A 16,090-nucleotide genomic window follows, 5' to 3' on the forward strand; every position below is an offset into this window, starting at 1 on the left:
TAATTTGTTTCCATGCAATCTGGGGTAGCTGCTCAAAATGCACTGGGAATTAGCAGCACAGCTCCCATGGACATTCAGAGCTGTACAAATCCAATAAACTTACTTAGCCTGAATATTTTCTGTTTATATAGCACTTAGTTGCTTAATTTGCAGCAGTAGGTAATCATTCCATTACCTACAATGATGAATTGTAATGATGAAAATGTAATGATGATAATGATGAAAAAAGAAGTATGCTTCTCATAGAATGTCTTGCATCTTAATGTGTCATTTGGAAGCAAGAAATAAATGTGCAATGTTTGATATTCACAGATGGTGGTGGTTAAGATCGGTATAACTATGTCGCTCAGGGGTGTGTATTTTTCACACCCCTGAGTGATGTAGTTATACCAACATAGGTCCGTATTTTAGACCTGGCCTAAGTAACTGTATGATGACTTTTCTTGTATGCTGGTAGTGGTATGGACACATATTGAAAATGAAGTCAGTTCCTGCCCTGAAAGCTTACAATCTAAGCTCCTGATCCTACAAAGATCTGAGCCGTCCTGGTAAAGGCAGTGGGACTACATACATGCTTAAAGTGAAGCATGTGCATAAGTCATTGCACGTTCAGGACCTCAGAGACAAACATGGAGAAACTACAACATATTGGGAAATCCAAAGGAGGGATTCCCTTTATATTATTTTTTTTCTATTGTTTACTATTAGTGTATCAGCTCACTCAAGGTTCCATCCCAAGCCCACTGAAATAAATAGGAGTCTCTCCACTGACTTGAGTTAGCTTTGGGTCAGGTGCAAACGTAACAGCTATGTTGTTTTTGTAACACACCAGATTTTCAACTGGTCTCAAAAAAGGATCCTCACTGAAAGCTGTTCACAAATGTCATTTAAGACTGGGTGAAAAATTACCACTTAACGCATAGCATTACTTTCCTAATGTCCTAGGTTATACTGACCTCTACAGATAGCCAATTAAAATAAAATGTTATTAAATTGGAACTGGCCTTCTTCCTAGCTTCCCTGCAAAGTTAAGCTTCGGTAAGGGTCAATACTTTTGTACTCTGGTTTTCTTTTCATTAGATGGATTTCATTATTAATCCTTTCATCCGGTCAGTCCTGAGGTTGCTCCAAGTTAGATCTGGGATTCGATGTACAGCATTAAGATTTTAGGCTGATATTTCTAAAATTCCAAGCCAATTTTTTCCAAGCGTGACTCATTTTTAGATGCCTTAGCTGTTGGGTGCCCCACTTGAGACCCCATAGACAAGCCTGATTTTCAAAATGTGCACTCAGCTTTCTGAAAATCAGGCTCCTTTCAGGTGCCTCAAGTTGGGAACCTAAAAATGGAGGCATCCAAAATCGCAAGTCACTTTTGAAAACTTCAATCCAAATATTTCAGATTAAAATCAGTTTTTAAAAAACGAAAGTGACTTTTGATATTGCTCCGATTTTTATTACAACCACAACCTGCCTTGTCAACTACATCAACGCTGTTATAAGCAGGAGGGGTCAGGGACAAGAAGCTCTGCAACATTCTTTGCTATTGCTCCATAAAAAGGAGCAATGTGCAGTCCCCCCCAGCATCTGTGTCTGAGGGCAGCATGTGTCTAAGAGGCCGAAGGTCCGACCCCCCACTAAGATGGCTGAGCATGCCACCTTAGAGCCATGGAGGGTCTCTGGGTGCATTAGTCAGGCCTCCTCCCTAGTGCTCAAGGGAGTACTAGGTTTGTATCTTGGCCTGCCTTTGTGCAGGGGGAGTCCAGAGAATGAAAGGTTCTTTATGCCTTTTCCCTACCACGTACACCTGCACAAGATAGCTTGGAATTGCATACAACTTGTGAAGCACTTTGGGATCTTTGGGAGTGAAAAGTGCTATGAGCACAATTGAAAATGAATAGCTATCGTGTATGTTTTTGTGCGTGGTAATGTGTTCATTTACACGAGCCTTGTCCTCCTAACCCAAAACCCTAACTGAACAGCTACCACAACATCAGACTTTGATTACGGCAGAAGAATATGCAGAGAGAGAGAGAGTTAATTCTCTTTGTCATGAGTTGTAATTGTTTAAAGTTGACTACAGGGAAGACAGCTGCACATACAGCTATCTTTGATAGTTAGTACACCTAGTGTTCTATCCCCAGAACTTGTGTGGTGCTACACAAAAGGAGACACACCACTTTTTAAATGCATTGCATCTAATTATTTACATGCTTACTTAAAGTACCAGTTGATAAGGTGTACAACTGGGACGCAATATTCTGCATATTTATTAGCCATATTCTGTTGTTCTTATGTAGTACAGATCTTCCAAAAAGGTATTTTATTAAATCAGAACCATTATGTAAGACAGAGCATATTCCCTTCACATTAGTGATGGTAATACAGCAGGAAAAAGTTTGGAGGAAATTTTTATCTATTGACATGGAACCCACAGAAGTTTTACAAAATTTACTCTTTGATATTCATGAATCTTTAGCCACAGGGCATCTCTGTCACTGGTTCAATGGTTTATTTGCTGTTACACCAAATAGGCAGCACCAGTATTTATTATATTAATATTAATGAATCCCTTGGAGGCATTATCCATCACTTTTAATCTTTTTTTTCTCTCCTCTCTTAAAGCTTGATGTTTAACGGCTTGGGGCTATTTTAGCAATGCAAAAGCATCATTAGTCAAAGAAACCCCACTGGTAGGCAATATCAGATCCCTTGCTACTTTTTTTGTGAAAGGTGCTATAGCTTACTCCAAAACTTTACTTCACTATATAGGGAACTTAGAAAAATAGAGAATTAGAGATACTGCAGAAATGTAATGTGTCATTATTTTTAAACATTCTACCGTGGTCTTTAATAAAAAAGTCAATATTTAACAACTATTATCCCACGAAAGCTTATGCGCAAATAAATTTGTTAGTCTCTAAGGTGCCACAAGTACTCCTGTTCTTTTGCAGATACAGACTAACACGGCTGCTACTCTGAAACAAATAGCATAGTGTTACAACTATTGGTAAATGTCAACTTTTAATTGAAACCACTGTATATCTCCATTATCTACAACAGTGGTCTCCAAAGTGGGGTGCATGCACCCCAGGGGGTGAGCAAGAGGATCCTTGGGGGTGCGTGGCAGGAGGAGCGTTTTTTTTTTTTTTTTTGGCGCTTCGGGAGGTTGGGCGGGAGTCCGACTGGCTTTTTTTTTTTTCGCTTCGGCAAAAATGGTAGAGCCGGTGCGGCAGGGGGTGCGTGCTCAACATTTTTTTACTGCTAGCGGATGCGCAATCAAAAAAGTTTGGAGACCACTGATCTACAAGATGAGGTATTTCATGTAGCAAGTCTCACCTCATGAAAATTCCCATGGGTGAAGGAACAGAGTGGGACTCACTTCTGTTCACCTCTAAGATACATTCTGGAACAACCCTGATTGACAATGGTATGTGTAAAATAAATTGGTGGCCAAGGTCTAGTGCCTTTAGACAGCCTTGCACATCACCAAAACAATTGGCAGTGTGGTTTAGAGTCAATAGAGGGAGACTGAGCTAACGTCTCACCTCTAAAGGTGGTCCCACCTAGTCAGGGTTGGTGTTCACTGGAGCAACATAGTGAAGCTTTCTCTGCCAAATGCCACTGACAGAGGTGCATCGGACAGTCCTGTTGTCTTGAGCCCAGCACTGATCATGGACTTGAAAGGAGCAACCAACATCAGCACTTTTATGGTATTTCTCACACAAGTTGCAACAGGAGGTGTTGGCATGTGTACATCTCTCCCTATCTCCCTACCCTTGGGCTTTACTATCAAGCACAGATCAGGTATGTATAGGGGCCAGCAATGAAGGTAAGGTGGCCTGGAGCTTATATGCCATAGGGATGGGAAGGAGAAGAAGCAGTGTAGGGATAGGATAAGAGCAACCATGATTCTATTAGAACGGGAGAAATTTTCAACTCCTCGGTTCTCTCTCAATCCCCTTCTTTTCTGTGGCTAGGAGAGGGGCAGGCACGGACATCTGGGCCCACAGGGAAATGACACCCATCATGGATCCCTCTTTTCCAGGTTGTAGGAAATGGAACACACAGTTTTTGCAGCAACATACTCCTAGACTGATAGGTACAGTGGATGAGAAAGAGTCAGGGACAGAGAGAGAGAGAGCGAGAGAGAGAGAAGTGGGTGCTGGGTTGTTGGGGGAGATGGACAGAGTGCCATGCAGTGCTGGGCAGTGGAAGAGACAGATGATTTCTGGAGGGGAGACAAAGACAGGGAAAAAAAGATTAAGAAGAAGGAATGAGATTAAAGCATTGGAAAAGAAAGGGGAGGGATGGGGGAAAAATATACTGGGCACAAGAAGATTAAGAGTGAGGAAAACAGACACTGAAATAGACAATTGAAAAAGATACACTGGCACAGGTAAAAACATTATGGAGACAAAGTGAAAGGAGACATAGTCCAGTCATTTTTTATTATTATTTTAACAGAAAATATAATCACAAAAGGTTAACATTTGTGATTGGTGATCTGTCCACCTTCTACTGAGAGGGCAATGAGTTTCAGTGAAATTCAGTGAAATTTAAGCCCTAAACTCCTTAGAGGGGGAGACATTTCCGTTTGTGAAATACAAAAGAAAAAAAAAACAATTAAACAAAGTGAACAAAGAGGGGATTGTGTCCTAGAGTAGGCTTTAAAGAAAGATAGGTGCCCATCTGTGCCTGGCTTCTTCCCAGATTAATGGAATTCTGAGGCTTGTGTTCCGGGGCAAAGTTGTAAGTTTGCAACCAAGGAAGTGATATAAAGGCAATACATTTTTTTCAAGTGAGAAGCAAGTGCTGGGAAGGTTGCGGTGACCAGGGTCTGAGCAAAGACCTCAGTGAAGGTCCCACCTCTGACGTGCTAGGAAAGGAGTCTGGGATAGTGTGAGCTGAAAAAGCTTGAGGAAGGGCTGAGGTGGAACCTTAAGAGGCAAGCAAATATAGTCAGTGGGAAGAATGAAATGAATGTTCGCATGCAAAGGATATAAACCTTCATGCTTTATGGAGTCAGCCTGTCATCGAGAACCTGTGGTTAGGAACAAGCTCCCGTCCTTCCCATGAGCAGACCAGTACCCCGAGCCTTGCATTTTGTAGTGTGCTTAGAATGACATACAGCTCTTCTTACCCCAAAACTTTCATGGGAGTCCCACCTCCATTAAAAGTTAATGAAGAAGGGAAGGAGGAGAGGGCTACAATTATTTTAATGATCCTTCCCAGTTGACTTCCTCATTATGAATGTATGCAAATACATATATAAGTACCAGTGCTTGAGTGATATCAACCTATTTAGGGAGAGCAAGAATAGTTTCACTATGTTACTTATTCAAAACTTGAAGGCTTAGGATTATTACTTGCCTCCAACTGATGGAAATACCACCAAACAGAGACTTATGGCATAAAAAAATGATGAAACTATGAAAATAGAAAGTTAAGTGAAAAATGATGCAATAAAATGGAACTTTAAGTTCCCTTGAATGTTAGCTTCTTGCAATAAAAATGTATCTGTATATTATTCAACATAAATCTTGCAACAAAAAAGGATATATAGAGCTCACTGAAGTCACCTAATAACGATGACATATTGTCTTGTTTAAAACAGAAGGTAGAATAAGACCGAGAAACACTTATATGCCTACTTTTTGTTAAACTTCTTCAGTCATAGCTACTACTGCAATATTTGATAGTGTAATTGAAAAATGCCTGTTTTTCAGAGGGGATGTACCCATTTTTTGCATGGGTTAACCAGTACTTTGTACAGCAGGGAGCAGTTTATATTTTATTTATTTTTCCATTTATAAAATGTTCCTCTTTTCAACTCCAAGACATATTTACTATAAAAATAATAAAGCAAACAAAACAACACCTTCTAAACAACCACTTCAAACTCCTTTCTAGCAATCCTCTCAGAAAAATCTTGAGTAAACAAAGGTCTTGCAGTGCGTATGAGCATTAAACTCAGCCTTTTTTGGTCCAAAGGATTGGGGAAGAAGTGAATTCCAGAGAGTCAGGAGACCTCTAACTTGAAGGACATGCCCACAATCCACAGATATGTTAGTATACTGACTGTCCACTTGAAAGACATCAATAAAGAACATTAGTCTAAGATAGACTAATGCTTAGACTTATTTTGGCTAAGGACTCAAACCCTAAAGATGTCCAGATTAAAATCAAAACCCACAAATTGCACCTGCAGCAAAAGCACTATCGCTGGAGACATTGTTGGTCTCCTTGTACCATTACAAGACTAGTGTAAGTGAGCAAAGAGAAAAGAATCCTTCTTATGTGGCAATTATTTGAGTGATCAAATCCAAATATGCTTTAGAGCATTGAGAAATGTTTGTACAGACTTCTGCTGACAGACTAGATGTTGATATAGACTTTTAGCATAATAATAAATAATCAAAATAATAATACCACCACCACCGAGATGGCATACACTAGTAAAAATACTTGAAATTTGACCCTGATCCTTCATCAGGATTTGCAAGTGCAGACCTCTGTACTCATGGAGTTCTAATGTGACTCTGCACAATGTCACAGAATGGCATTGGAATCTAATGTAGAATTGCAGACTTCGTCTGAACGCCAACTGAAACTGTAGTTTGAAGTGGAAACACTGTACATATGTTGCTATCATTTCTATATGCTACACTTTTAGTGCATTTCCCATTCAAATATATATGACCCATGCAATCTCCCATTCGAGGACTGTTTTTTCTTAACAATTACACTTAAAAAAAAAAAACTTCAAAAATTCAGTTGAGCATATCTCCCCCAAGACAAGAAAAATCCCTAGTGTGTGTAACAAAAATTATTTTTTCAATAATCTACATTGAGGAAAATTATTTCAATAAGAAATATACGTTAGGTTTAAACCCCAGAAATTTAGAATGAAAAATGTTTACGTGTGTGTCATTTAAATACATTTTGTGATCCAGAATACAATGATTCAAAATCATTTTTGCAAACCAGTAGGTAAATAATTAGTTCATTCTGCATTATGTAATGAATAGTCACATCCTCTACAAAACAAAGAAGATGAGGTCTTCTGACAGAACTGTATTAATTCAATATCAAGAGAAAATAAAAGTGGTTCATAAGATGACATAAAGGGAAAGATATCTTACTGTAAATGCAAGTCTCCTAAGGACTGTGTATCAGACTGATAGTCATTTGCCCATCTAACTGGCATAAGATTTAGATACTAAATTTATTTTAAAAGGAAATCTGAACTCTCTAAAACATAACTGTAATAAATAAATCACCCATACTCTAATTTTAACTACATTGGGCTTCAGTCCATTAACTCCTTGACTCTTTTTAGAAACATATTTGGTGACCTCATATTAATCTCATTTTGGTGCAGATCATAAACCATATCAGGGACTAAAAATATAATTTGATTCTTTCCCTTTTTTCACAGTATTCTTCTCCTTTCCAAAAGAGGCTGAGTTTATTATTTATTTTGGATTTTTGTAACTCAAGACACACAAAAATACAATATGTTCCAAATTAAGTTCAATGGCAAGTTACATAAAGATCTAGTACTAACGGCATCTTAAGAAATGCCCAGTTGACCTAATGTAAATATTAAGGTCCAAACATGAGAGGTATTGGCCCAACAGCATACCTGACCACCCTCCAGGTTCCCTAAACTAGGTTAAAGTATAAAAGATGCCTAACCACCAGTGAAATATCACAGAGAGGGGATATTAATTCTAAATTCCATTTTTTCACAATAATCAAAGGGTTTTCTGCCTGCAAAAATTTCATCAAATTGCCCTGAAAGCTATTCTTTTTATCCATGTGGTACCATTGGAAATGGGTCAAACTCATGCTTCCGCCTCATGGATTAGAATTTCATCATTTTAGCTGTGAAAATCCATAGCTCTTATTGACAATGGCATCAAATTCAAGACAAAAAGTGTGTCAATAAGTAACCGTAAATGAAGGCAAAATTGGTAGTTGTGCCCATCTTTGCTCAGGGGGTTTTACCAATGAGTTCTGAAACCATCTAACTAGCAACATTAGTCCCTCACATGACAAATGAATGACTGTTAGAAAAAGAAAAATGAGTTTAAAACAATCACAGGACAACCACTAGAATTTAATATTTTGGTTTCACTTATATGCAGCCAGAAGCAGTGACCTTAATATATACTGCTGTAAACCTCCTTATGCCCCTCATAGCCCCTTCCCAAAACATGTCTACCTTTCTTATTTTTTCAGCCAGGAACGTCTTAGAATCTCCAGTTTCCCTACAAGAGGAATTTGCTTTGACTGTTGGTTGTAGGGTTGTCTTCTTTCCTACCAATTTCAAGCCCTATATCATCTCTTTTGTTAGACATTCTTTGCTCCCTACTGGTATTGATGTTGTGTTGAGAGCTACTGAAAATGTATGCAATAAATCTCTAAACTGCAGGAAACTCAGAGAAGTTTTAAAATGGGAACCCTAACAGCTCAAAAACTAGGAGGCAAATAGAAAGACCACAAATTATTATTTTAAAAATCTCATTCTTTTCAATACAAACTCAATTTTGGAGGCCTGACTCAGGATTTTTGAATGCTTGGAGCTGGCGATATTGAAGGAAAACAGTATTGACCTTAAAGCTGTACGCATTCTCTCCTTTTCTCTGCCTCACAGCCCAGTTTTTAACTAAATTCTTTCGTGTCTTCTTGCCACAGATTTAAAGAAACAGTACACATCTTTACATTGAAAGTCTCCATGAACTCAAGATGCTGAACAAAAATTGTATGTCTGGTGCAATGGTTCCACTATCAAATTGTCTCCAAAGCTCCTTAAATCTCCAGTTTTTGAACACTTATTAAAAATAACTAAATAAAGTTAGGCACCTGCAACTGTTCATTTAAAATCTATTCTCCTTTGTCTCAAACTCTCTCTCTCTCTGCTATGAGTTTAGAAACTGCAGTTTCAAAACACAGTTGTTATGAAAGAAGCTAGGAAAAATACATTTGTATTATTCTAAAGTAAGTGCACTCATGGTACAAGTGTTTACTTACAGGTATCATCCAGTTGGCCAGATCACCATATTTAGACACCTGCATTGCTCCAAGCATTGTCAAATCGACATGACCTCTGGTAAAAGATAGTGTGCAATTAGCATACTGTGTTGAAATAATAGCTCACAAATCCAACCAAGTTATTTGTTCACTGTCTTAATATATCAATATAAAGCTCCTAAAAATGGTAGTAAACAACAGAGGAACTGAGCAGTTTGTCACTTACACGTGCACTTTTTCCCCCTACACATAGCACTGATCTGGATTTCCCTCTGCCTTCAGAGCCTCAAAAACATGATTATTTCTGTCTGGTTTTGGTTAATTGCATTCACAGTAAATCAGCTCTGAACTCACATTTTTAAACGCACTCCTTCACATATTTACGTGCATTGATTATCTTTTCAGAGCCATTATGGTTTAGTGTTTGTTTGTATCCAACCTCCTCTCCGAAAAAAACAAACAAAAAACAGGTGCAGATGGTGAATTTCCATCAGGGAGGCGGAATCAGGATTGCAGACATAAGCTGAGTAAAGAGAATATACAGCGTGCAAGTACAGATTAGATTCCTCGGAAAGTGACTAAAAAGTAGCTGTTTAAAACACAGCTACAAATGTGTTTATATACAGTCAAGTGGTGTTAGACGCAAACATCCTTATGGCATCTATCAGTCACAGTCAGTTGAATATTTCAGTTTCCACTAGCCTGACCTAATCCTTCTGTAAGTTGTCACTGAACTTCCACAATAGTTTTACAGGTTGTTAAATGATAATCACATTTCAGAGCATTACTAATGAGTTTAGTTAGTGACTCATCCTATTCTGTTCAGCATTTTAACAGATTAGGAGTTCTGTTACATACCCTCTAATCATTGCAAATGATTCATCACTAGAGAAATAGGAGGAACCTGGAAGAACGGTGACTGTCTCTTTACCTGTAAAAGAAATGGGCTGTTATATTTACAGAACTGGTGTTTAGGAAAATCCAATAGGAAGGGATCTTCATCATGTCCATCTTTACTGGTGTAAGCTTTTTGGAATTATGGGAGGGGAAGGTTACTCTGTAAGAATGGCTTGAGGGAGTTGGTCAGGGGCTGAATTAGGCCATGAATTAGGGAGAGCTTCTCCCACTGACATAACTACCACTGCTCGTTTAGGTGGTTTTATTATGCTGATGGGAGAGCTCTCTCCCATCGGCATAGAGTGGTTACACAAGCGATCTTACAGTGGAACAGCTGTATCCGTACAGCTGTGCCACTGTAAGTGTAGTGTAGACATGGCCTTAGACTGGCACCTGAGTCATACCAATACCAAATCAATCAGGTAGTGTGAGTGGCAGGAAGTATTTTATAGGTGATCAGATAATGACCCCATTCAAAGGTATAGGCAGTGGAATCTCATGTTAAGGTCATGAAAACCCCCACTGGACTTAGCTTTTCATTCATTCATTTCATTCATTGTGGGAAAAGTGTGGGGCAATTTTTAGCAGAAAGAAAGTGTCTGGAGAAGACAGAAAATGTTACAAAAAGAGGAGGCCAGACTGGGAATTCACTCTAGTGGAAATGTCCTTTCAATGTGTGACAGCGTTGGTTCACTCTTGTCTCCAAGGTGCATGTACAAGAAAATGAATGTTTGTGAGCAGCCTCCTTATGCTAAGCAGCCGCTCCCTGAGCTGTTCCTGGTCCTGTGAATGGAGCACACAAAACCTTATCCAGCAACCACCTGACAAATCACATGGAAGACCTGAAGGACCTAACCCTAGACCTAGCACTGGACCGCCTTCCTGCCTCCCAGCACCACTTCTGGTGAGGCACAAGCAGTACTGTTTTTCCTGTCTTACCTAGGAGGTATCTTTAATAGTTAGAGATTGGTTTAAAACCTGAAGCATGAGGTTTAATATCCCTTGTAAAATTTGTTATAATTAATGATAACTATGATACCCATATAAATATCCAATCCCATTTTTCATCTTGCAAATTCTTTGCAAGTTCTACCACATGTTTTTGAAAGAATACTTCAAATACCAGATGATGACTGCCAATTTAGGATACATTATTTTTAAAGAACAATTTTTACCCTGTTTAATTTTTTTAAAAAATTACATTAATCTCAAGTCTTAACTTGTGTGCATGCACACGCACACACACACACACACACACACACACACACGGAGATTTTCAAAGGTAGGCACTTAACTCCTATTTGTGCCTTGGAAAATCTCCCCCATATAAAATATTTCCACAGCCAGCTGTTGGTGAAACTTTGTTAGGTGCTGAAATGATACATGAGTAATATTGCAGAGATGGCATTGTTCAAAGTGGGAAAAACAACACTGTGATAAATAAATTTGTTAGTCTCTAAGATGCCACAAGTACTCCTGTTCTTTTTACTGTGATAACAGAATCAATTAGTTAAGGTAGGCGGCAAATATTTTTACAAGTCAGTAAGCAGTTGCTGGAGTGTACAGCTAAATTAAATTATAAATTTGGTTATATATCAGTGCTTTATCTCATTTGGCTATTCAGTTTAGCTGTACTAGCTAACATGATCTGCTAAAGAGGAGATCTATATTATTATGAAAAGCCCTTTCTAAAATACCAGATGTATATACCTGATCCTGCACTAGGATCCACTAGTGTGGGCCTGTGGACATGCAGAGTCCTGTTAACACTAATGGGAGTCTGTATGGGTGTAGGTCTCTGCACTAGCTAATCCCAGTGCAGAAGCAAGGCCTGTGTTTAAACTGAATGGAATTAACTGCAAGTACTTGCATAACTTTGTATTGTGAAACTAAACTAAAAAAAACCCCAAACAAACAAAAAACAAACAAACAAACCTTAACAAGCTAGTTTTCCCATTTCAAAGCTGTGTGACCACTTTTTCCTGCCAAAAGATGGGGAGAGGTTGTCTGAAGCTGAAATGGGTGAATTACAGGGGGAGGTATCCTAAATTCCCTCTAAACTGCGTGGCGGGGCGGCCACCCAGTAAGCTACCAAGTGCCAGACATGCGGCTGCCAGACATGCTGCTCCGAGCGGCATGGTAAGGCGGCTGGGGGGGATCCTGGGGGGCAGTCAGGGGACAGGGAGCAGGGAGCGGTTGGATGGGGTGGAGGTTCTGGGGGGCGGTCAGGGGACAGGGGAGGGTTGGATAAGCATGGGAGTCCCGGGGTGTGTGTGTCAGGGGACAGGGGTGTGGATAGGGGTCAGAGCAGTTAGGGGCTGGGGGTCCCGGGAGGGGGTGGTTAGGGGACAAGGAGCAGGGTTGGGAGGTTCTGAGGGGGGCAGTCAGGGGGCAGGAAGTGGGAGGGGTCGGATGGGGGTGGGGGCCAGGCTGTTTGGGGAGGCACAGCCTTCCCTACCCGGCCCTCATTACAGTTTTGCAACCCCAATGTGGCCCTCGGGCCAAAACGTTTGCACACCCCTGGACTAGAGGATAGCTAATGTGACACCAATTTTTAAAAAAATTTTAAAAAGAGCTCCAGAGGTGATCCCAGTGATTACAGGCCAGTAATCACTGACTTCAGTACCGGGCAAACTGGTTGAAACTATAGTAAAGAACAGAATTGTCAGACACATAGATGAACATAATTTGTTGGGGAAGAGTCAATATGGTTTTTGTAAAGGGAAATCATGCCTCACTAATCTACTAGAATTCTTTGAGGGGGCCCAAAGCATGTGAACAAGGGGGATCCAGTGGATATAGTGTAAACCTCTACCCAGATATAACGCTGTCCTCGGTAGCCAAAAAATCTTACCGCGTTATAGGTGAAACCGTGTTATAACGAACTTGCTTTGATCCGCCGGAGCGCGCAGCCCTGCCCCGCCCCGCCCCCCCGGAGCGCTGCTTTACCGCATTATATCCGAATTCGTGTTATATCAGGTCACGTTATATCGGGGTAGAGGTGTACTTAGATTTTCAGAAACCCTTTGACACGGTCCCTCACCATAGGCTCTTAAGCAAAGTAAGCTGTCATGGGATAAGAGGGAAGGTCCTCTCATGGATTTGTAACTGGTTAAAAGATAGGAAACAAAGGGTAAGAATAAATGGTCAGTTTTCAGAATGGAGAGAGGTAAATAGTGGTGCCCCCCAGGGGTCTGTACTGGGCCCAGTCCTATTCAACATATTCATAAATGATCTGGGAAAAGGGGGTAAACAGTGAGGTGGCAAAATTTGCAGATGATACAAAATTGCTCAAGATAGTTAAGTCCCAGGCAACTGTGAAGAGCTACAAAAGAATCTCTCAAAACTGGGTGACTGGGCAACAAAATGGCAGATGAAATTCAATGTTAATAAATGCAAAGTAATATACATTGGAAAACATAATCCCAAATATATATATATATAAAATGATGGGATCTAAATTGGCTGTTACCACTCAAGAAAGAGATCTTGGAGTCATTGTGAATTGGTCTCTGAAAACATCCACTCAATGTGCAACAGCAGTCAAAAAAGTGAACAAAATGTTGGGAATCATTAAGAAAGGGATAGATGCAAGACAGACAATATCATATTGCCTCTATATAAGTCCATGCTATGCCCACTTCTTGAATACTGAATGCAGATGTGGGCGCCCTATCTCAAAAAAGATATATTGGAATTGGAAAAAGTTCAGAAAAGAGCAACAAAAATGAATACTGCCATATGAGAAGACTGGGAATTTTCAGCTTGGAAAAGAGACGACTAAGGGGGGATATGATAGACATCTATAAAACCATGACTGGTATGGAGAAAATAAATAAGGAAGTGTTATTTACTCCTTCTCATAACACAAGAACTAGGGGTCACCAAATGAAATTAATAGGCACCAGGTTTAAAACAAACAAAAGGAAGTATTTTTTCACACAATGAACAGTGAACTTGTGGAACTCCTTGTCAGATGATGTTGTGAAGACCAAGACTATAACAGAATTCAAAAAAGAACTAGATAAGTTCATGGAGGATAAGTCCATCAATGGCTATTAGCCAGGATGGACAGGGATGGTGTCCCTAGCCTCTGTTTGCCAGAAGCTTGGAATGGGCGATGGGGGATGGATCACTTGGTGATTACCTATTCTGTTCATTACCTCTCGGGCACTTGGCATTGACCACTCTGAGAAGACAGGATAGTGGGCTAGATGGACCTTTGGTCTGACCCAGTATGGCCGTTCTTATCACACTCACCTCCCAACACATACTTGTATTGTTGTTGTTGTTACTTAATACTTCTTTCCAAGTGTGTTGTTTTAGTTTTTTGACTAGTCTATGCATTTCATAACTTTTATTTCTCTCTTGTGCTTAAATTTAATTCTTTGAGTAGTGAGTTCTAAAATGCCTAACTTGTTCTGGCTGGAGTAATTATCCCTATGGTAACTTTTTAAATATATATATTATATCTAGGTTTTTTGTTTCTACTGGTGGTGCACATCACCTCGATATGGTGCACATAGCAAAATTCATTCCACATATGGATGGAAAAAATTAGAGGGAACACTGGAAGTGTCTACTCTGAATATTCAAGTGAGATCTCTGAAAAGTTACTTAAGTTGTTCCTCCAAAGATATAATCCCTCAATAGCGAGAAGCGAAGATATTAAACACACAGTGACTGAAGTCCAGCAATTTTGCCAAACATGCCTGGGACATGAGTCAATGGGGCCAATTTCTAGCACTTCCAGACATCCCAGGAAAAACAGTGGGAAAAAATGCATGTGCGTATAGACATCACAGTGCAAGTCTATATGCTGAATTGGGGAATAGGTCTAAGAATCTTTTGCTTCAAAAAAGTAAAACACAAGCCTTCACTGCTTGAGTTAAAAAAGAGCCTCCTTTAACTGTCCCTACTAGAAAGCAGTGATGATACATATGCTGATTAGCTAGTATATTAATGGTCACTAATGATCGAAACTCATAGTCACTGAAAATATGTCAGTACTAAAAAAGGCAAAACAACATAAATATTTACAAGTAACATTGCACCAGTGTTCTGGATTTAGTATTGAATCAAATGAAGTATGTTAAATCAGTTATGAACAATTTCCAGAAGTTAAGTATGTTAATGATTTTACCTGCATTAATCAGGTCTGGATCTACCTCGTTTTCAAGTGGATAAGGACCCTGATAACAAAACAGTTTCAATATTTATTGACGATCCAGAATAACACAATATTTTCCTTTATTAATTCTAATGTTTGGGACTCAAAATAAATATATCATACATTTGGATTTTTCTGTGTGGTACACCATTTTTATTTAGTATGTGCACTGAAACGTACACTAGTCCATGAACAGAGACTGTATGGTAACGACATTGCTGAAAGCTATTATAATCATTAAATGTATGTAGTTTTCCTTGAAGCTACAGAATTTCTTAAAGTCACAGGCATCCAGGTTCAATTTAACAAAACATCATTATAGTAAAATATGCATACATATTATGTTAGTTTAAAATTATGTATGATGTCACAACTAAAAACCTCTTATAGAGCTTGATCCTGCAAGGTGCTGAGCATTCTGGCACCAATCCAGCAAAGCCCTTTACCAAAGTACATGCTTAGCTTTAAGCTTGTAATCAGTCCCATAACTCCAATGGGACTACTGACATATCTCTCAAGTAAGTATGTGCTTTAAATACCTACCTGGGCTTAAGCAAAAATGCTCAGCACCTTGCAACATGACAGCTCTTTGAGCTCAAAGTATAAACAGCTTGTGAAAAAAACAACAAATCAATTTAAGTGCATTACATAATGACTCTATACTTACCAAGCCCAGGACTCCATTTTCACTCTGCAGGTGAACTGAAATGTCTGGACTGATGAAGTTGCTGGCCAACAGTGGAATTCCTATGCCCAGATTAGCTGAAGTAAATTGGTCAAGGTACAACTAGAATATAATTACTGTAAATGAGTAAATTAACAAAATTATATTTGTGCTATGATCAGAACCCCCCTCCTTTTTTTTTTTTTTTAAAACACACAAACGGTTCAGCTTTTCATATATATGCCTCAAAGGTTATGCTGAATTATTGTGTCATTTGAACTGCTTAGTTGCTTTCTTTCAGATGCTAACCCATTAATAGAACT

The 16,090-nt window shown here is 39.3% G+C and overlaps 1 protein-coding gene across 1 annotated transcript in view; it reads right to left on the reverse strand.

Moving 5' to 3' along the window:
* The window catches only part of OXCT1 (3-oxoacid CoA-transferase 1), a 126,949-nt gene that overhangs the window by 33,779 nt on the left and 77,080 nt on the right, over nucleotides 1-16,090 (reverse strand). The window contains exons 10-13 of the mRNA XM_024198963.3: nucleotides 15,771-15,865; nucleotides 15,077-15,125; nucleotides 9,895-9,967; nucleotides 9,037-9,112 (exon numbers count right to left, since the gene is read on the reverse strand). Of these exons, the coding sequence (XP_024054731.2) occupies nucleotides 9,037-9,112; nucleotides 9,895-9,967; nucleotides 15,077-15,125; nucleotides 15,771-15,865 (293 nt within the window). The remainder of the gene's footprint in view (nucleotides 1-9,036; nucleotides 9,113-9,894; nucleotides 9,968-15,076; nucleotides 15,126-15,770; nucleotides 15,866-16,090) is intronic.

This window comes from Terrapene carolina, unplaced genomic scaffold (assembly GCF_002925995.2).
Source record: "Terrapene carolina triunguis isolate 2854851 unplaced genomic scaffold, T_m_triunguis-2.0 Scaffold69, whole genome shotgun sequence".
Classification (NCBI taxonomy): Eukaryota; Metazoa; Chordata; order Testudines; family Emydidae; genus Terrapene; species Terrapene triunguis.